Raw genomic sequence first — 23,076 nt, forward strand, 5'->3', positions numbered from 1 at the left:
AAAAAAAAAAAAAAAACTTTCAAAAGGGCACTTGCTTGGTCCAGAGGGCAAAGGGCAGGTGCTATAGAACCACCTGGTGTCTATCTGTGCACGCCACTGTTAAAAGCATAAGTTCCACCTGCACTTTTACTGCTGTGACAAGTCCAAATGTATGTAGGGTCTGTTGGTAATGTCACTCATTGCAGATTGCTACCAGGTGATGTATGTATAGGCTTTTGTCTGACACTTGTGAAAGTTACTGTGTGGTTGAGACATTTGTAATACAATAATTCACGCCTAGTGTGTGATCATCCTCTTCTTAAGATGTTGCACTGATATTGCCAGTATTGTGACACATATGAACATTTGCTCAATGATATGGCATCATTTTGATGAAGGTATGTATCTTTGGTGTAGTTTTGTGCGTTTGGATGTCTGGATTTGTTCCCAGGTCAAACTCTTCCCTTCCACATTGAGCAAGGCAATGCCTCAAAACTGAGTTACGTTACGGGACTCTTTCTCTTTTGGGATGAAGGTGGTTACAGCTCTACTCCATGCCGATGGGATAGATTACGTTAAATAATAATATATATAATTATATATATGTCCAAGTGGGTTACAATATGTTGATGGAATCAATGTTTAAGTGAAGCAATGTTTAATATTATGAAATATTGACTTGAAGAGGAAGTTAAAGTTCTGTGGAAGGTCTGAGGAAAGGGGGCAGATTTAGTGATTTGTCCAGAAACAATGTTAATACTGAAAAGTGTATGAAAAAACGTTTCTGGGTGTGATAGTAAACCACAAAATGTGCCAGAAACCTCACATACATTTTGTAAGAACAAGATCTTGAGTCATAATTCACTGTGCACTCTGTATTGTTCACTTATACCATATCTGAATTAATGTGTGGAAGTATGGATTAACACAAAGCAACTTAATACCGTTATGCATACTACAAAAAAGAGCAATTAGAATAGTAAACAATGTATGATACTGTGAACACACAAACACACTGTTTTTAAAGTCACATGCTTTAAAGTTCATGGATCTACACAAATTTAAGACACACAACTTATGTTGCACAACTTATGTTTAAATCAAAAAATAATTAACTTTTGTTAGCCTACAGGGGGAAAAAATAGTTTAATCTAAAAAGCATTGTGTTTGTTCAACAGCATGTCTATCTCAAGCTGTTGGATGAATTTGAAACATAAAAAAAAAAAAAACTATAGACTATTTTAAGAGATGAATGGATGAGGAGGAGCTGTTAATAGGTTTGTTGTTTTTTGTTGGGTTGTGAATATTAGGTTGTAAATAAATTTGGGATGGTTGTTAGTGTTGAGTGGTGAAAAGGGGCCATGAATTTCTAAGTATATAGGCCTATTTCTTCCCACTCCTTTTCAACACTTTCATTCTTGTTTTGTTGGTTTTCTTTTTATCGTTGTGCTCCCAATAAATCAAATTAAAAGTAAGAAGAGAACAAATCAACACTCTCAACGTGGAAATATTTGTTTTTCAGATTGGCCTGAACATACATGCAGCGGCATAAATCAGCAATTAAACGCCGGTGTTCTGGCTTTTAAAGTTTAATTGCAAGGGTTGCATTTCGTTGATCCTGCATATAAATGTAATTAGAACGGATTAGTGACGAGTGACAAAATGGTTCTTTATGGTTCAAACAAGGTAACTAGATTGGGTCATCGTGCGTAATGGCACTGCGCTTTGGAGCGGCACGATTCACCAGGTTACATGGAAGCTGCTGCCATCAACTGACTATATATAGGTGTTTAACCAACAGAGGGAAAAGGGATTTCATGTTATGTAAAAGCAGTTGTAGATAACAAATACACTTCAATTTAAAATGTCAAATTTGTTTTTTGGAGAGATGTCTTCATTCAGTATTCTCTTTTTGCTTTCTTTTTCTTTGTTTTATGGAAACGTATTACTGAAGATTAAAAAAAAAGCTTCAGTAGGCCTATAGTTAACGTGAAACTTATCACGTTATAACGTGAAAGTCATAATTGGTCTCAAGCACAGGTGGACTACCTGTGATATAGGCCTACGTAAATGCATACCAGTAACGTAATATGTTATTACGTTATTGCCCTGGTAAAAAAAACAAAAAAAAAAACCTTTTTTTGGTAAAAAAAAAAAAAAGGGGGGGTTTTTTTAAATAAAAAATAAAAAAAAATCTTCGGAGTATTTTCTTCAAAATCCTGCGAGAAGTTCCCACCTGCAAGTAACAGTAGGTTATACTGTTGCTGGTCCTAATTTACGGAAACGTATTTCTGTCACGCCAGAAAAAGAAAAAAACATCAGAGCTGACTAATCACGTTATAACGTGAAACTAATCATATTATAACACGAAACTTATCACATTATAACGTGAAAGTCATAGTTGGTCTCAAGCACAGACTCCCTGTGAATTACTCCTATACTTTCTCCGTGTACCACGGCGTCATGAAATGGTCCGCCGATGGTGTGTGGAGAGGGGCACACATCACCTACCCTTTATCTGATGTTATTCTTTTCCTTCAGCTGTTAAGTGAGGCTCTATATGTGGTTAAAACATGCTGCGGCCATTTCATCCTACCATGAATGCTACGGAGAGATCTGTCTGTGTGCACCTTAAAAGGAGTCAGCTGTTGAGAGTGAGGCTTCATGTTTGGGTTGAGAGTGAGACATGACGAGATCCTGCTGTTATTGATCACAGTGGATGATAGCCTACTGATACTGTGATAAATATGTTACACTGAAAAGGATTTAAAAATGCATGGGTCTGTGTAGGCTACTTGTTGATCTGACGTAAGAGGAGCCACCTCAGTTCACAAGCACATACACACACATTAAGGAGCGCACAGGTTGTAGTCTGACTACTTTAAGGGTTTGTATGTGTGGTCAGGTAGCCTATTTAAACAAATTTGAAGGATACAATAGTAAGACTAAGTGCCGTGGAAGAGTGACACTTCATATCCAATAAATGAAACTTAAATCAAGTGATATTAGTAGGCCTATAGTTATTATTACGTGGCTCCAGTTATTACATTTGTAAAGGATTTTTTCCCCAAGCATGAAGTTCAACTTCATTTGTGTAAATGAAACGCATTCCTAGACACGAGACACGTATCCTACACGTTTTCTGCACACGTTTCCTCATTCAAATATGAGTAGGCTATCACATTATAACGTGATACTGACACTTCACGTTTTAACGTGAAACTTATAACGTGATACTGATGTTTGTTTGTTTTTCTGGTGTGGCAGCAATACGCAATACAGCTTCCGTTAAAAAAATCTATCTTTCTTTCTTTTTTCTTTGGTTTAGGTCCAGAATACATGAATGACATGTTAGTAGAATATAAACCCAGTAGGGCTCTGAGATCTGAGATCTGAGCCCAGAGTTCAGACTAAACATGGTGAAGCAGCTTTTAGCTGTTATGCTACATTTTTACATTTTTAAATCCAGGTAAAAAACACTTTTCCTCTCCAGTGCTTATGATTGAGCTCTTTCAAAGCACTTTAAATGTTAATCTTATTTCTCTTTCTTTCTATTTTTTTGTACTTTGTTTTTATTATTAGTTTGTGTGTGTGTGTGTGTGTGTGTGTGTGTGTGTGTGTGTGTGTGTGTGTGTGTGTGTGTGTGTGTGTGTGTGTGTTGGGGGGGGGGTTATTGTATGTTTTAATGTTTCCATGTGTTTACTATTATTGGGTTTTATTTATATTTCTCAAACTGCTTGTTTTTATGTTTTTTTTTATTTGCGATTCTTACTGTGAAATGTTTGTTTTATGTAAAGCACATTGAGTTGCCATTGTGTATGAAATGCGCTATATAAATAAAGCTGCCTTGCCTTGTCTTATCTCCAGCGCACCAATTTTAGGCCGGCGCCTTTAACGCACCATGTTTGCCTTTGTCTTAGGCTATTTTTGAAAACAAACTGTCAAAATAACAAAACGTGAAAATAAAGCCATAGCAGGACTAATGCCTTTTGTCTTCATTAACAACGTGTGGGGTGAGTCGGAATTGGTAATGATTTGTTTATTTGTAAATAGGACCTACGAATTTAACAAATCAGCTAAGTGAGATCGATCGCCAGAGGTTTGACAAGGCAAAGACAGACAAAATGCTCAGTGACTGTTAATAGACACGAGGCTGACTGACTGCAGCTATAGCCTCTGGCTACCACAAGGTGGTGACATTACCCTTTACATAAGCCTGTATAGTCAGAGTCACTAAACTAATGCCATTAAATTGTTATTGAAAAATGCAGTATATTTTCATTGTCCTGACAGAAATGTTCTACTATTCACTAATCAGCTAACGCAACATAGTGACCGGGAAGATCAAAACCAAGCGGCACCAACAACGTTACAATAAAGCATTCAAGTTACAGTCTCACAGTAATCGCTGTCAAGTTGTGCTACATCTAATAATAACTACATAAGTACTTAGAAAACGAAGTTTTATTTAAAATCAGGTATAGTTGATTGATCTCATGACTCGCTCCAGACAGTGAGAGGCAGCAGCTGAGTGAAGTCGACGGGAGGAAGTGGCGCTTAATGCAGCTCCACACCTTTCCGGTGTAGCAGCACTCCGACCAGCTCGGCTTAAAGGAGAAAGACGAGAGCTGGGTGTATTTATCCAAAGAGGAGGGGAGAGATAGGAGGTAAATGACTTATATTTCAATTAACAGTTATATTCAGAGAGAGTAGAGGCAAACGTTTTGTCACTGTCGTACGTATTTTATGTCCAGATATGATTAGTTTGCTACAGCTAACCGCCGTTAGCTTGTTAGCTTGCGAGGCAACAAGCTAGCTAATGCTTGCCGTCATTAGCAGCCACGGGCAGTAGCCAGCTAATTTGGGATGTCTGACCCTCCTCCTAAATCTCTTTCAGGGGGACGAGAAGTGGAGTTTCGTGAGTGAATACTAGTGTTGCTGAATCGCTGAGGATTTCCCCCCCCCCCCCCCCAGAAGACGTCCCCCCAGCGAGGTGAAGGTAACCGGCACGAAGCTTTGATGGACTAGCTGCAGAAAGCTGCTTTTCTCCCCCGGTAGTGCTGAAGAGAAGAAGGGCGCACCCGGCTAGGAGGACCGCCAGACACAAACACCAGAGGGACCCTACAAGTACCGCGGCTTTCTTTTGGGCCTTATATACATGCCGTATCTGCCCTGAGCGAATTTTATAAGCCACGGTCAGTTTTGTTGATGCAGTTTTATGTTGATTTGGGCTACACAATGAACGTCCTGCAACAGCTGCTGCCAAGTTTTTAGACTAACCGTGCCATGGTGTGTGTATAGGCCCTGCAAGCATAGTGGTACTCTGAACATAAATGTCCCTGCATCTCACAGGATCCTGACGCACAGACTCGCAAGTAAAAAAAAGTCCAAGTACTGTTTCCTAGACTGAAAATGAGCGTGTATTTTTGACTTTTTGCTCCCCCACACACATATGCTCTTCGTTGAGTCATGTTTTCACAAGTAAGCTCATAATCAAACTGAAGATATAATCCAAGTGAAAATAATAATCGGTGTGCTATTTGCTGTTTCTCTCTTTACGAACCGAGTATTTATGCACAAGATTTCAACATGGGGAAAATGCTCTCAAAGATATTTGGAAACAAGGAGATGAGAATATTAATGCTTGGACTTGACGCTGCTGGAAAGACAACAATCCTTTACAAACTGAAACTCGGACAGTCCGTAACCACAATCCCCACAGTCGGCTTCAATGTGGAGACTGTCACCTACAAAAACGTCAAGTTCAACGTGTGGGATGTTGGAGGCCAAGATAAGATTCGTCCCCTGTGGCGACACTACTACACAGGCACCCAAGGGTTAATTTTCGTGGTGGATTGCGCGGACAGGGATCGCATCGACGAGGCAAGGCAGGAACTTCACCGCATCATTAATGACCGGGAGATGAGGGATGCCATCATCTTGATATTCGCCAATAAGCAAGACCTTCCGGATGCCATGAAGCCACATGAAATCCAAGAGAAGCTCGGATTGACCCGCATCAGAGATAGGAATTGGTATGTTCAGCCCTCCTGTGCGACCACAGGTGATGGACTGTATGAGGGCTTGACATGGCTAACCTCAAATTACAAATCTTAATGATTGAGTGCTGACTGTTTTAGGTCAAAACTATAATAAAGTTGCAAATAACAAATAACTTCTCAAATGAGTATGGTTAAGAAAAAGTTGATTATCCCCCATTTATTTTTAATACTGCGTTTACCCCATGACTAATTTATCTTAAAATGGGTTTGCTGGCTTAAAGTTTGCTTGTACTGTGTAGCAGGCCTATATCACATTCATTTTTAGGGGAGCTTGCTTGATGAATATTGAATGAATTGGTCCTATTGTTAAAGCCACAGAGATCACCACCTTTGCCTGTTGTTTTTCCTGTTTTATATAATTTTTCTAATGGAGCTGGAGTTTTTATCTTCATTCTTGGACTAAAGCTGGTTTCAAGGGTCTTCAATCTTTGTTGCATTGAACTTGGATCTTTTGGTTTTTTCTTTCTTTTTATTTTCTTTTAAAGGTGAGATCTTTAATGTCAAGCAACCTACTTTGAAGGACTTTGACATTTGTTTTAACACAGTACTGTGATGAAAAGTGTTTCTTCTGAATGGTATTGACTGCTGCAAGGGGGGAAAAAAAGGAATTGTCACTGCTCACATTTCATTGTCATCAGTCTTGACATCAGAGAAGAAAAAAAGACTTCAGACATGTTTTGTTATCCCTCTCCCAATCCCCCATATGTGGGCTATATAGTTAACTGATTGACCTTTTGTGTCATGTCTTGATACCTAATTGTGCTGAATATTCAACAAATAGGCCTCCAGTAACTCTTGAACATGCTTGTCAGGATGCATTTTTAATTTTGGGTAACACGTAGTCAGTCGACTCAATCTCTCCAAAGGAATGTCGTTCAGCTCTGAGCTCTCTCAATCTGATACCACAGTTGATTAGTCTCAGTAATGGGACATTATATGATAGCCTATATCTGTAGCATGAGTACGAAAGTACAGTAACCCTCCATCAGAGTCCATCTGTCGTGCAGTCAGAGGGAGCTGCTTGCTGGTGAAATGTTGAAGACACCTTGTGGTGCAGCTCTTACTCCTCTTTTGACTGGGGGAACCATGTACAGAACAATGTCATTGTAATGTCTTATTAAAAAAGTGATTTTAAATCTGTTATGTCTCTGTTTTTTCGAGGAGTAGGTCTGTAAGTGCTCCAACCTTTGTTATGTATTTATATGGAAGTAGCAGAGTGACATGATCAGTGATCAGAAAACACAAGAAAGACTAAAAATGCCTTTTTACAAGTCTACAGTGTTTAAATTCCTCTGGTTTCTAGTGCTATTGGGCTGGATCTTTATAAGGACTCTCTTAGCCCTCAAACTAAGTCGTTGGCCTCAGTGCCCTTGCCAGTAAAAGGGGGAAAATGTACAAAACAGGAAGTCCTACTGCTGGTCTTTCTGGAACAACAACAGAGCCACATGATAGTTTGCATGACAGTTGGAGGGTCAGTGAAGATATACAGCTGAACTGTGAATTCTTTTTGAATGTTGCGTGTTGGTCGCGAGCCACATTTGAGTTGATGCTGAGCTGTCAGCTGTAACTTCCTGAGTTTGCTTTTGACTGGGACTGGCATTAAAAAGCTAGTCCCGGTTGTTTTTAATTCAGTGGGAATGATTTATGTTCAAGTTGACAGATCCAGGGCTGCTGTTGAGAAACTGAGAGGAAAAAACAGTATGTTAGTTTTTTTTAAATCTTAATGAGTAATGCTAATAACATTTAATAAGACCAGTCACAACCATATATTGTCCCTTTTCCACATAATTACAAGTGTAGCAAGTGTGTAACGTTATTACTACTATAAATAATCTGTGATAATGTGATCCCCTTACAATCTAAGATGAATGGTGAACTTCTAACACCCCACAATGTCAGTACCTGGCAGAAGGGTAGAAAGATGAGGTCCACATCCTTTGGGGTCTCTATTCCACTGCTGAAATACTGACCTCATTAAATTCTTGCTGCTGCTGAATAGTCATTCTTTCCCAGTTTAAGTTTACATAACTGCATCACATTTTCATGGCAGAAGAAGGATTTGGGGCACATATTAGATATTTTCGTAAATTCTGCTTTAAATATCGAGCAGAATTCCAGTAGAGTATGAAAGACAGACACTGCTGAGTCACCTGAAGTAATGTTTTAGTTTCTGTTAAAGCTGATTAAAAAGTTTTCATTCCTGACAAAGATGGTGACAAATGCTTTAACCACTGTTTAGGGCTACAAAAGATTAGTTGGTATTACTCCTCAGGATCTGTTTTTTTCTCAACATTCCGAAGGCCACTTTCTTTCCCAGCATTTTTACACATCTACATAAAAACTGGCACTGTGTAAGCTGAGTTTGCATTTACAAGAACGGGCTGCACGCCCTCTGCCTCTCAAGCGGACGAGCAGAGGATTTGCAGTGTTCACTAACAATCAGACACTGTATCTCTGTGTATACATGCATCTGCGTCCACAGACTTTTAGCTGTATAATCAAGGTGGCAGTCGCTGTGTGGAAAATCTGGTCTTTAGCAAGTTGCTGTGGAGGCCTCAGGATGTTTTCTTTAGAACCACGGAGGTTTCCGTCAGACAGGTCAGGTGACATAGACAGATATGACTCCTCTACTACAGATGTTTCACACAACCCACGTGCACCTCATGCAACTGCGATTTTAAAGCCTCAATTAAAAGAGAAGCATTATTTGAAATCAGCAGCAGCAAACGTGAGCTGCAAATTGAGCCACTATCCTAGCTTCCAATGGTATTTGTAAATACTCTTCTCTTTCAGTGAGGGCTTGGTCAAGGGCCTCCATTAGAAGCTGATGGCAGTTTAATTGGGCTCTAATGGCCACTTTGGTTCCCACCACTTCATTACAACCATATGATCCTCACAGCTTTATTGGCAACACCGGGGCCCCCGAGGCAAGTACAGATACTGTAAGCAAGCATTTTTACGGCCTTTCCTCTGTGAAGATGAGACCTCCTGGCCTTTTTGTCAACTCCCTCTGTGGCCGGCTGGAATTCCTTACATTTCCTAAAAGGAAAGGTTAGGAATAGGTTTCAGGTCACAAAAAAGAAGTTCAGTTATAGGTGCTGCACATAATGAGCCCCATTCCTCTTGCTTATGAAGTGTCAGAACAGGCCTGCATTTGACAGGTTCTTGAAGCATCTCACCACTGAAACCGACGAGATGTTGAGCTCTTGATAACCATAATTCACAGGTTTCATTGTATGCAAAATAAGAGGGCAAATTTGCCTAAACACTTCCTTCCTTCCACTGCCTTGCACAACAATTGTGTGCGACAGGTTTGCCTAAGGCAGCCAAAATGCCTTTTTGTTAGAGCAGTTACTATAACAACACTCTGATGGGATGTCTGCCAGTGCGGCCTGGTGGTTTTGGTGTTGCATAGGTGGCTGACTGTTACCAGGGAGTTCCTCTATTACAACATGGAAAGAGGAAGAGTGGGAATAGGTCGAAACTGACCCTGTTTTCCAAGTTCTGCAATCTTTGAACACCTTTCACTCTCGGTTGCGACGACAATTCGCCCTTTCTCACTCGACTCAGAAATAACTGGTGATTTTGTTAAAGCTGCATTACTGCCATGCCTACAGACCTCGCCTGATATAATTTTTGTGGTTTTCAGGGGTGTGGTTTGCCATCCTCACTTGTCTTCACTTCCTCTCAACTCAGAATAACACTAGTGGAGGTAACACTCATACACATTTCTGACTGAGAGCTCGAATGTAGTCATTGCTGTCTTTAATGTTGGCCTACTGTTCAACAGCCACACCCAGCTGGATAATCACTGTAGGATTTGTGATGCATGCAGACACAGACATATTCTTACGCACAGAGGTGAACACCGTTATTAAAAAGGTTTATTTATCTTCCAAATGGTAGGAGGGAACACCTACTCTAAGCCACAGTTCACTCAGCTTTGTTCTGCAGCTGCTTATCCTCAAGGACAGTCAAACAGCCTCTTATAATTCAAGCGCACCTTCGGTAGCCTCTAAGCTGTTAATAATGAACTCATGCAGGGCTCACTTTTTAAAACGGGTCCGGAAGTGCCTCAAAGTTGTTTCAGGTTTCCTGCTGAGGTTAACGTTCTTGAATGCCAAGGCAAATGCAAGCCTTTGGTTGCCTTGTAAAAAAGTGTAAGCGTGCACAGATGCATCATTTGCTGTTCATACTGTGGTTTGACTGCAGGTGTCTGAGTGCAGGTTTTACTCCCAAATAATCTAACAATCTTAACTGTGGTATAAGAAAGCAAAATAAGTTTGAAAATGGGAGGTTGCGAAGTCCAAGGTGCACTCTGGGCATTGGTCCAAAATACATTCCAGTCATATCTGCAGCTTAAGGTTACTTGCTGTGGTGAAATTACAAATTCAGAGGAGCAGAAAATTATCATGAAGTGTTGGAAGTCCACATGACATGTCCAATTTGTCTTTTAATGGATGGACACAGTGCTCATACAAGCATTAACTACATAATTTAAGCCACTAACCATACAGTTTAGTTGGTACAGTTTCACCAGCCTATAATCATGTTCTTTCCATCCACTTTAAAAAAAAACATCCAATCTAAGTCACATTACATTTTTGAAGCCTCAGGCTTTCTATTTATATTCCATTATGTGAAAACCTGAAATTTGTCCACATGGTTCCTCTTGAGAATTGCAGAATGTCTAACACAGCTGTGAGAGAGTGTGAACCAATTTGTCCCCGGACTCATAAGCTGTGTTTTCCCAGCTGTAACAGACAGGGAGTAAAGTGGATCATAGCTGAGGGTTCAACATATTGCATTCAGATGTAAGCAACACTACAGTACAAAAAAGGAAGGGCAGGTCCAAAGTGCATCTTTTCCTGAAACAAAAATGAAATTATGTGTTTGTTTAATGTATTTGCCCAGTGCTTATTCATACAGTACACAGGGCAGTGACCTCTGCCATGCAGCATCTGTAATTTGGCTTTACATAACCTCCTCAACACTCTGAGTGGACAATTTAAACATCAAAGTGTGCAGCAGTGTAGACGGGAGCCATTCACCCGACAGTATCCACCAGCCACATGTATTCACTCACGGCTCCCACAGGCTAACTGACAGAATGATGGAGATCCATGCAAAGCAACCTCAAAGGCTTCCTTCAGCAGCTTGCCACCACACTGTCATGCTCCATGACTGACTACATCTGTATGTTTGACAAGATTGCTGTAATTACAGACGAGTCAGTGTTTCGAGTGACATTGCATCTGTATTAGACAGCAGTTTGGGCTTGGAGGAAATCTCAGATTTTTGGCAAGTCAGGCACTGCTACTCACACATACACACACACAGTCCAGATTTAGGCTACTGAGAGGTAATGACTCAGGGAAATGCTACAAACACACACACACACACACACACACACACACACACACACACACATACATGCTGCTCCCTCCCTCCCCTCTGCAGTTTTCCCCACAGTGCTGGGCCGCCACACATCCTAATGATGACAAATACATCATTGCACTAGTATGCTGTAGGGACACAGGAAGTCAAGTCCCAACAAAACCTGTAGTATTTCAAGCAATGGATCAATACACTATTACATTTTTACTGATGCTGTGTTTGAACTCAGTGACTCAGTATATATCAATAACATCAAACCAAATAGCAAATATCAATTAATTAACAGTTTTTAAAAGCGCGCACACTTCTGATTATATATAGAAAATCATAGGCAGGTCACAGTGCTGGCATTACTGCATTGTTAGGAATAGTAGAAGAAGGCAAGTGTGCACAATATTTTCACAGTTTTGGGTTTGTGTAAACTGCAGCACAGCTGTCTTAACAGCACCCCCACCCTTCCCCTGTTTCCCTGCTGGGGGGGGGGGGGGGGGGGGCAACAGTTGTCTTGTCATGCCTTTGCTTAGATGTCATTGGATGTCATTGTACCACCTCTTTGCTCTCAAATCCACTGAGCAAGAGTGCTACAAATTATCAAAATTGTTGCGCCTCATTATTCTAGATGCTGAAAAACAGCACTGATCACATGCTCTGTTTTGGAATGAAGCTCTGGCCTGTTATCTGTTTGTGGTGTTTGTGAGAGTCTGAAGTGAAGTTCAGTAGAACTTCACTTCAGACTCACTTTTTGTCATGAGAAAGAGGTGTGTGTGTGTGTGTGTGTGTGTGTGTGTGTGTGTGTGTGTGTGTGTGTGTGTGTGTGTGTGTGTGTGTGTGTGTGTGTGTCTTTGTGTGTGTGTGTGTGTGTGTGTGTGTGTGTGTGTGTGTGTGTGTGTGTGTGTGTGTAAGAATGAGAGGACACATTTAGGCAGCCTTTTCTATTTTTAATCAGCCCAGTTTGATGTCTATTCTTGAGCCACTCCCTGATAGTTAGTCAGAAAATGAGTCTCCCTTTCTGGAACAGTGTCTGTTGGCTCCAGGCAGCGTGATGATGATGATGGTGACACAAAGGCTTCTCTGTGTCAATTGGCTGTGATGCAGCAGAGTGAAGAACAGCACACAGGCGCGGGAGTCGGACTCTCCTCCACCCATCTGGTGTGGAGGGGCGCTGTACTGCTCCCTCATGCTATCTCAGTTCAAGGGTGTGTGGATTACGGAGCTCATGCAGATGTTTTTCAGTATACTCCACGTGTAGACTGGCCCAAGGTTGCATTGCACATTAATCAGTCACAAAAGACAATTTTATCATCTATACCATAATTAATGAACAGTCACTATTTAACCATGCACTTTATAGGTTTATTCAGTTATTTATGAGGACTTTAACTGTTTTTCCTTGGTGCACTTTTTCTGCACAGCTAAGAGTTTTTTTCTACTAATAGCACCATCTGTTGGCAGAAACTGCCCTCATTCTGTCTCGGTGCATGCAGCATGTACGCCACATGTTCAGTAATGAATGTTTACGGTCACCAGAATCAGCTGTAACATGTATATGATGACAGATTACAAAGACACCAGTGCTTCATTGTGGGTTGCCCTCATTGTATTGTGAGCTTCTCTGTATTCCCCTGTAGTGCTAGCCTAATTTGTCAACTACAAGAAGTGTATGACTACACTATTGAATTTTTTATTTTTTTTTGGGAACACCAGAGATACTGGAAAATAGATTCTAAATGATTTGACTGGGAGAGCTATGGGTGGCCAGAGGGGGTGAGATGTTGACACAGAGTAGTGGAGCTCCTCTAATCCTTCCCATAACCCCTCTGGGGCCTGGCTCCACCACACTGGGGGGCATAGACTTACTACCAGCTGTGAGTCAAATTAATTAGCTGGACTTATCTTGGTCAAAGCCGAAGGAAGCCTGAAGAGTGGCCCGGTTTTGTCTTTTACAGTCCAGCTGCTAAAAGCACAAGAGAGATGTCAGAAAAGTAGTATTCTTATTTAATTTGTAATATTTATAAATTATATAAAATACCAAGGCCTACAGGGATTCAGGGGTCAGTTTGTTAAACTACAATTTAACCCAAACACACCTCTGACTTTCTCCATTACACACACGTTTCAAACATTCAAAATCATTGTTGGGATATTGGTTAATAATGAATCTACTAGTTAGAAAGAAACATATTTGTACATGAGTGTGTGTTTTTAGAAGAGTAAACACATAATGTTATAATATGTAATTAAAAACGGAGTATGTATATATATATATATATATATATATATATATATATATATATATATATATATATATATATATATTTATATATATATATATATATATATATATATATATTTATATATATATATATATATATATATATATATTTATATATATTTATATATATATATATATATATATATTTATATATATATATATTTATATATATATATATATATATATATATATATATTTATATATATTTATATATATATATATATATATATTTATATATATATATATATATATATTTATATTTATATATATATATATATATATATATATATATTTTATATATCCAGTTTTTAAAAATCTAATCAAGAATTTGAGGCTGAACTCAGGAACACTCATGAGTCAGTGTCTGACTCATGAGTGTGTACACTGACTCATGAGTGTACTTACAGTATCAGATTTCAGGTGAACAGGTTGAACTCCTGGATCCTTATGCAGTCACACTAGCATGAGCTACATAATCAAACTTGCTTCTATTAAGTGATTTGAATATTTAATGGAAACTTTACTGTTAACCCCATCCCATCAACTTTAGCATTAGCATTTTTATTTGGCCACCCTGCTCATTACACTAGAGCTCCACTGTGTAAACAGAGAGCAGCATGAAAGGCCATGAGGGGCCCCTGCATGCCTGTGGGAGTATAGGGCGTACTTCATGGTTTATGCTTGAAAAAGAGCCGTAATCTTCCACCTAATCTGGGGCTTGGTGTGGAATTCCCCTCACATAGAGGGGAAACACTTTTGGGAGAGCTGGTATTACTGTGTTGGCTTTAGTTTTAAAAATTGGGTGAGCTACATAAACATATGGATTGTGAATTTCAGTCACGCTTTATTTTTCCACCTCTCTGATTGTAGTAAGTTTTAACAGTTGTTACAGCACAAGTAATATTTAGTTCTGTGATAATCAGTTACACCCTTAGATTAATTAGGTAATTGCACAGACTTAATGTTTATGCATAATTAATAGTTGTTGTTTTTGTTTGTTTTCCTGAGCAATTGTGTCTGTGCCCCCTAGTGTTACAAACAGGCAATGTCATTTATATACTTCATTCACAATCAGAGGAAATACAGTAAATTACAGTGGGAAGCTTTCTGACACGCTAATGGCACACAGTAGGTGCTCACATCTGCAGTATGCTCTAAAGAGATAACATGTTGACATTTGTTTTATCCAATATGTAATTGTGTTTATTGTTATAATGTAATAACCCTACAGTGTTCATTAAATCATGCACAACAGAAAAAGGGCAGTGCTTATGAGCAGATGCAAGTTTCATGTTTGTACATTTTTGCAGTTCACTGGGCTGTAAACTCCAAACATTCACATTTGTTTAAATATGTTTTTGCATTATAAAAAAAAAAAAGCCCAATATTTACAAAACTAATCCTCAAACTTAAACATCCAAATGAACATGAAAAAACAACTGTTCCATCACTTCCTTGTCTCTGTGTGTGACCCCTCTTGCGTTCACAGCTGTCATGTCTGTGCTGGTGCATGTCTGCCATCTAGCTTCACAGCCTACAATTACACCAACAGCCAACTACAACGGCTTATTAGGGCCATATATGTAAAAAAATATATATATTAGAAAAATACTGACCTGGAGGAGGGAGGAGGGAATATTGCCAGAAATAAACTCACAAATTCTAATACCTCGTCATAGCCGACACTACTGAGAACACCTAAACTTGGAATAGTGTATGAAAAAACACATTTCAAACTAGTTTCACCTTTTTATAAATACATTTATTCTGATCACACATAAAAAACAATGTTCAGTGATACATTAGGAAATAATTTTCTTTAAAAAATGTTTTTTTTTAAAAAGACAGCAATACAATGTATTCGATATTCTACAAATGCCAGTACAGACTTTTAACATTTCTATTCCACAGTCTCATTTTCGTGGGGTATTAGGTTGGCACATAGTTCATCACACAAACTCAAACTTTTCTTCTGATGTGCAGGATGTGGATGTCTGGACTGTTAAACTCTGGGTCTTGTTTGCTTGAAGGGATCTCTTCACAGCTGAAGTTTTGCTCCAGCAACTAAAAGATAACATAAAAAACCACAGTGACTCACGGAGAGGGGACACCGGGTACCTCAGCTTCTTCACAAACGTCTTTACTTATTAATTTGTTAGCATTTACAGAACCCATCGTTAAGTTCTCACCTTAAAAAACTTCCTTTCCACTTCTGGGTTGACGCCCTCAGTGCGTTGCTCATAGCAGCAAATAATGCAGGTCTCTGGTCCTGCGAGGAGTTTCAAAGTCTCCACCAGTGGAGCAATAGACTGTGTGGAAGTAAGTAATAAGTCTCAATGATAAATACAGTATTGAACTCCTGGTTTGAGCGGTTTTACCACAATGACAATGTTGCAAATGGTCAGTTTAGACTGAAACCTCTAAATAGAGTGTTAGTACAATACCTGCTCATAATAGATACAGTCTGCCATAAGGACGTAGTGTGGAGGTGGGAGGAAGTCAGACACATCTTCACCCCTTTACAAAAAAAGAGGAAACCAGATAGTTACTATGTGGAGTTTTACGATGTGCTAATCATATAACAGAATCAGATTCAGGTTTATTGCCAAGTAGGTTTGCACATACAAGGAATTTGCCTTGTTGTTGTGGTGCATAACATTCAAAAATATACACAATATTAACTAGTGTTAAGTCATGCAAAAAAATAAAAGAAACATTTAAAATAATGCACAGAACATATTCTACTTAGGAGGAGCTGCTAATGGTTTTAATTTCAAATTGAAGAGAAAGAAGATAAAAGTACAACATATTGACAAGGGGTAAACAGTATATGCAGTCTACAATTACTATCACTACTAATAATAATACAAGTTGCGTTAATGTAATGCGCCATGTTAGATCAAAGATCACAGATGTGCAAATATAAGATTACAGGATTTTACATGTATATCTAGTCTAACATCATCTACTCATCTACTTGAGCGTCATCTATTTCAATGAAAGGGATGCAACTCAAGGAAATCTGATTTTTTTATACAAAAAAGTTAAGTTGGTCAATACCATAAATTTGCTTAAATATAATTGCTTACCTATAAATGGTGCACAATCTTAAATATTTCTTCATCATTTAACGTAACTTTTTGGGTTATTAAATGTTTCTGCATCCTCTTTCTTTCTGACTATTTCCATGTTTATTTGAAAATATTAGAGATTTTCAATGTGGTCTCACACTTTTGGACCCCACTGTGTGTGTGTGTGTCTATATACACCATCAAACATTTAATAGAAAATATAAGTACAAACCATTTCAGTACCTTGGCAGTTATGGATCCACTGCTGATGAGTTTTTGGTTGTCTTTGATGTTCACTCTCATCAGGGTCTGCAAATCCTCCAGATCTGTCACAGTAACTTGAGCTCTGAGAGATTGAATCCACAGTAATGGAAATGTGTTTTTACTACATCAGTTCAGGTCAACTGGAAAACTTTGGTCATGCAACAAATTCATGCATATTAATCCTGAAGTAAGAGGCACAGTCAACTCACCCTAGTGTCGCTGCCATTAAACCAGCTGCTCCTGTCCCAGCTCCTAACTCCACCACTCTCCTGTCAGCCCACAGGTTCATTCCTGTGGATGGCTCATAAAACTGTTTTGTCTCTAAATACTTTGCAAGAACGATGGCTGCGTCCCAAACCACACAGCCAACATCTCCCATGTAGCACTGATTCACTTTCAAGGTAAAACCGTCGTTTTTCTCAATTTCTCTCACAAAATAATCACTCTGGTCACCATCCGCCGCCATGTTCCTAGTGCTTCTACTTCTTCTTTAGGGTGTTTATTGGCTGCAAACCAGCTTAGAGGCGCACTACCGCCACCAACTGGACGGGAAGGAAAGAAATCCTCGAGATTCATCAGTTTCCTTTTAAAACGTTATAATGTCACAGTAGGCTATATCTTGCTTGCTTTTTTGTTTTGTTTTTTTAAACCAAGAGATCTGACAATGAAAAGTTGTGATATTTTGCCTTCCTTAGTGTTTCCCTAGTCTTAGTTCTTCTATGTTGTGGGAGAAAACACCAAGACACATTCTCTGTATGCATACTTTTCTAATAAAACAGATTCTGATTATATATGGTAAGGCTACTGCATTTCTAATTAAATTATTGAGGCCTTTGGTGCGTCTTTTATAGTGTGTTATCCATAGCCATGGATAAGTCCTATACACTGTAAAATATATATATGCCTTCTCTTAGAGCAAGTTGGCCCAACTTCTGTACAAACTAAAATATTAAGTTAGCTCAAACCATTATGTTGTTGGGTCAAATAATTATTTCTCTCTTGGGTTAAGTTGGCCCAATTTTTCTTCTAATCACAATATTAAATTAGCTCAACCATTTACATTTATTGTTCCTACTCATTGATTTTCTCTGAAAGTAACTTGGCCTAACACAGTTATCACCACAACAATTAAACACACAAGCATCTCATTTTAAAAACTTTATTTTTTCAAAACTGTTTATAATTACAGCAACATCCCTCATTAAAAAAAGTGTGTCTTTAAAGAACACAATACAACAAAAATCCAGCTCAGTCCAACCATTTAAAAAGGTAACAGAAAACAAAAAACCTACTGCACTGTTCCAGGGTTTGTCTGCTCCTCCAGCAGCTCCAGAAGGCCCACTGTAATCCCTCTGATGCTCTGCTCCACATTAGCAGCCCTCTGGTTGAAGAAAACAAAGGAAATGTTATAAATGTGGTTCGTGTTAAAATTAATTAAAATGTATAAAATTGACAATGTTTTGACATCAATATTCATGGTTAGGTTAATTACCTATAGTGAAAAAGTGAACACATTTTCAGAAATGTATGCAAATGTGTCAAGAGAAAAATATTTTTAATACATTTACAAAAATATCTGTTGTGATTTGTTTTCACTTTGTCAGTATGGCTTATTATTGAGTGTAGATTGATGGAGAAAATGGCAATTTCCTTTATTCAAAATTAAATTTACACTATAACACTATAAAGTATGCAGAAGAGGTCTGCATACTTTATGAAGTGACTGTTCATACCACTGGATGGATACAGAAAACATTTTGACATGTCATAACAGGAAACTGACAAGTGTATTAATGATTGAGCATTCCACTTAAGAGAGGTCTGCTATTGTATGTGCTGGTTCACCGTAACGTGAACACTTAATGGAACAGAACCATCACTGTTATTAAGTCCCCTGTTTTTTTCGTGCTGTGACAAGTCAAAATATTGTCTGTGCATTTACTAGGCTAGTCGGAAAATGTTTCGAGTTTTGCTGAAACACCAGTGGTCATCTTACATGTCTTTGACTAATGTTCATCTACTTCTAAATGCACTTGACATGACTGTTAGCTAACGTTAGCCAAATGTCCGTCCGTGCTACCGCTGAAGTAACCTTCTCCTTGCTCCGCTCACACATATCTGACAGTCCATATAATGTTCACTCAGAGAAAACATCAGCATTAATGCTAGTGAAATTTTGCAGTCAAATGAAGCGTCATTCAATCATGTCTGAATAGAATAGAGAGAGAATACCCCCAAGCACACTGGACATATTGCATTGTCTTCTGGCATTTCATCACATGCTTCAGAGGCCTGAATTTGGAAAGAAATTGTTAACAAAATAACCACGTACACTTTATATTAATTACAAAATTCCAGAAAGTTGAGAAACACAACCAAAGAGAGAATGATCTAGAAGGCCAGTAGCACCATTCTAGCTTTACAAATATAAGTCTTCACAAATATCTTGCCATCATCATTGAAAGACAATCTACACTGGAAAGAAAACTACTTTAGATACTTCATAAGTTTTATGATAATGGAAGTAAGAAAATATTATATTCGTATTATATTTTTAGTTACTGGGGCAACATAAGTAACAGATTCCTAACATTAAAAAGTAAAACCGAAAGATTCAGGAAATCATTTATACCTGGTCATGAGGCAGGCCTATGGATGCTTTGTAAACAAAACTAAGTAATAATATATTTTTTTTGTTATTATTATAGGTTTGTCAGTAAATTAGTGATCCTGTTGTGCCCCTTGACATTCCTCCAGGTGGACTAGCAGAACATGTACCGGCATGCTTGACCCACATTTTTTACAGTCACCTTTGGGCATTTTGGAGAAAAAAATGTCATCTTTTGGGAGGGGAGTGGTGTCAATCTCTTCTCGTAGAGGCATTGTGAATAAAGGTGTTTTTGCTGCAGTTTGAAACACTTTTCAATTGCTCTGTAGAATATCCCTCCGCTTCAGAAGGAACTAAGCCCAATTGTCGTTGTCCACTCCCTCCTATAAAAAAACGAAAAACAAAACACACACAATGGTTTACATTATCCAAACACATTGAACTTTATTTAATTATTATTTCGTAATAATTTTATCTGAATTAAATAACTTGAGGTTTTGTTCAGTAAAATGCTACTGGTTGTTTTGTAGAGGAGCCATCCCCCAGTTAAACTCTCCATTTTGGGGAACTTCTTCATTAGCAGTGATGTGATCTAGCAGGAGATAAAACTTAAGCCCAAGACAGAGAGGCTTGTACCACAGGCATTTCAGCCTGTGGTACAGGCTGAAATGCTAATACTAGATCAGCTGTCAATTAGTTGAGTTGAGTATGGTCACTGTCTTCCGGCATACTGAGATGCCTCCGGCCAAGCCCTGCCATCAAGTAAGAGACTTCATCAGATGGCTGTGGTGTCTGGGTCATAGATTTTGGGAGTAGGTAGAAACTGCAAGCACATGTCTTGGAGACTGACACGTTTGGCCTTGCTCCAGAACATGGCATCTTCCTACCCCTTTGCCCACGTTGGAATAATCCAGGAAATGACCTGAAAAAAACCCAAACAAAAACCCCCCAATAACACACTCATCATCACCATAGCACCATACTACACTAAGAAAAAAAAGAAATGCACCAATGTCTTGACTCAGGAAACCTATGTTGCAAGTGTAGTCTAGTCACTAATATTTCTATTGAATCTAATGATAAGCGAATCACCTTAAGTGTTGAAGCACTGCAGCTCCCAATTTACTCAAAATGTGATAGAACTTGCACTTTGCCTGATGCAATAACAAGAGAACCTATTCAAATTTCATTTGAGGATTCAAAGTTCAGCTGAGTCTCAGAAAACCAAAGTCACAAAACCCAAGGTCACCCATCATCAGTTAGCAATTCCTAATGCCGTAAATATCACAAGAGAGTGTTACAAGAGAGGGACAGGGGCATGGGCACAAACAGGATGTTGTTTCTTTTTTCCCCCCTCACCTGTAAAATAGTTTATCTTAGTCAATATATTTTTTAAGGTCCAACCTGGTCATTTCCTATTGAACTGTAGGCTGTTGCCTTGGAGTTAGCGTACTTTCCGGTTGAGATGTTCCCGCGGGTTCACTGGACAATTGCCTGGACAATTACCACAGACTGACGTGCTGTAATCTCGAGCAGAATGACACCCAGAGGTTATTTTCTTGGAGAGGTTTGTCTATTATAAAAAAGATGCTGGAACTTTGTTCTACAGTATTATTTGAAAAAACGACAAAGTTAGCAGTGCACTTTTACACATCGCGGTTCAACATGTGCTGCTGTGGGTCAGCTCAGTTTGGACCAGCCAAAGCCTCACTGCCACCTACTGGAAACATGTGGTAGAACAGGCACAGCTTACGTTCTCTTGAATGCGAATTGCTTTGACACACTCCATTTGGGAGAATCGTGCCAAAAATCACATGAGAAGGATGACAGAACTGAGCGGGCAAATAGGAAGGTTAAAATGCAAATCCTGTTTTGCAGATCAGAAGTTACAACTGCAAACTCTAAGACGTGCTTTCATAAGTTGTGAATTACACTTGCAATTTGTTTTTTGCAGTTTTGCAGATCGGAAGTTACAATTGCTAACTCTGAGTGACTTCTTGACAAACATTTTAATTTAGCTACCGCATGGCTTTAGCTTACTAGCTTAAAATGGACTCAAATCAAACCTACCTTTGGCTTTTTAATAAGTGTTTGATTTTTAAATGACTAAGCTTTTAATACAAAAACAACCCAACATGAAGGACCAGTGCAAAATGGGCAGGATGTTAGGCTAACTATCTGATATCAACATCATGTCACAGCGCCCTCTAGTTTAGCTGTAATAAGCACTGTGACAACCTACCCTGGTTTCCCCTAACCCTCGCAACCCTGCCTATAGCCTACACAGTGGCGCAAAAAGTGGGTATGCACTATATGCGGCGCATAGGGGCGCCACAATTGAGGGGGCGCCAAAGCGATGGGGGGGAAATTATTTCGAGTCAGCATTTTCTGTATTTAACAGCGTTTGTGCATGTGTAGTAAATGATATGATCAATAACAGAGGCATGTCACTGATTAGGCGCGCCTCCCTCCCCCGCCCCTCCGCTAATCGCCTCCCCTCCATTCACCTCTCCCCCCCCCCTCTCCACACTATAAGCGCTCCGGTGCGCGCCCCGTCGAGCACGCGCATGGAGAGGCAGAAAATAAAGCTCTCGGGGGCACAAAACAGAAAACAGAATAGGGAGAAAGAGAACGATTTCGTAGGGATGAAAAAAAGTTTTTCAAAGTGGTTGAAAGACAGTAGTTAAGTTATGTCAGTGTATCAAGAGGAGGCTTGTAAATATTCAGGTTAGCTAAAGCTACTTGTAAAATCACAGGTTACTGTTGTCTTGCAACTGTGTACTGATCAGTATTTACAATATAACAGATCATGACAAGAAAAATAAAGGAACTTGTTTGTGGTTACTTTGTTGTTCAGACAGTTATCATTTTTTTTAACTACATGGTGAATCATAAAACAGATAAATTATAGAACTTGGGAGTGATACACTTGAGTTTAATGTCTTCACTCGGATATAACACTACCGTGCTGTTGCGATGTATCTGATAAGTCTGATCAGATGCAGCGTCCAATCAGTAACTGATATCCAATAAGGATATCATTTAAAATTAAAATTTCATGTTTTTTATATGTGGTTTGACTGCTGTATTTTTGAAACCTCCTTAACACAAAGTTCATGTCATTCAGGTGTGAGGATGGAAAGAAAGAATCAGGACACACAGGAGAAGGCGACAGGTTGGTCTAATATTAGGGACAGCCACTTGATACCAAGTGATTAATTTCTAAATATTATTTATATTGAAAAATTGCATTAGCAAGATGTGTAATTTATTCAAAGCTATTAAATAATGCTTGTTTGACAATATGACTTAGTGGAGAAGAACACAGGCAAGGGGTGAAGGAGACAGACATGAGGTCGGTGATGACATCTGCTATAGAAAAGACCAGTGATGACATCAGGTAAACTCACAGAAATAATTCAT

General features: G+C 39.0%; 2 protein-coding genes across 2 annotated transcripts; one reads left to right on the forward strand and one right to left on the reverse strand.

Moving 5' to 3' along the window:
* Positions 1-4,547: 4,547 nt before the first annotated feature.
* LOC134000800 (ADP-ribosylation factor 6) lies at positions 4,548-7,173 on the forward strand. Its single transcript, XM_062440285.1, has 2 exons — positions 4,548-4,646; positions 4,877-7,173. The coding sequence occupies exon 2, from the start codon at positions 5,569-5,571 to the stop codon at positions 6,094-6,096; it is 528 nt and encodes a 175-aa protein (XP_062296269.1). The 5' UTR covers positions 4,548-4,646; positions 4,877-5,568; the 3' UTR covers positions 6,097-7,173.
* An 8,420-nt stretch (positions 7,174-15,593) lies between these two features.
* Positions 15,594-17,511, reverse strand: vcpkmt (valosin containing protein lysine (K) methyltransferase). Its single transcript, XM_062439883.1, has 5 exons — positions 17,255-17,511; positions 17,014-17,127; positions 16,155-16,227; positions 15,900-16,019; positions 15,594-15,774 (listed from the first exon to the last, which is right to left on the reverse strand). The coding sequence occupies exons 1-5, from the start codon at positions 17,509-17,511 to the stop codon at positions 15,670-15,672; spliced, it is 669 nt and encodes a 222-aa protein (XP_062295867.1). The 3' UTR covers positions 15,594-15,669.
* Positions 17,512-23,076: the final 5,565 nt, after the last annotated feature.

Source organism: Scomber scombrus, chromosome 19, assembly GCF_963691925.1.
Source record: "Scomber scombrus chromosome 19, fScoSco1.1, whole genome shotgun sequence".
Lineage (NCBI taxonomy): Eukaryota > Metazoa > Chordata > Actinopteri > Scombriformes > Scombridae > Scomber > Scomber scombrus.

What these genes read in the sequence shown, in the direction of transcription:
- LOC134000800 (XM_062440285.1), top strand. Translation starts at nt 5,569, where the DNA reads ATGGGGAAAATGCTCTCAAAGATATTTGGAAACAAGGAGATGAGAATA.
- vcpkmt (XM_062439883.1), bottom strand. Translation starts at nt 17,511, where the DNA reads ATGGCGGCGGATGGTGACCAGAGTGATTATTTTGTGAGAGAAATTGAG. An exon ending in ACTGCCAAGGTACTGAAATG is followed by an intron (nt 16,228 to 17,013) that starts GTTTGTACTTAT and finishes TTTTTTGTAAAG; the next exon opens with GGGTGAAGATGTGTCTGACT. An exon ending in TGGAAAGGAAGTTTTTTAAG is followed by an intron (nt 15,775 to 15,899) that starts GTGAGAACTTAA and finishes GTTATCTTTTAG; the next exon opens with TTGCTGGAGCAAAACTTCAG.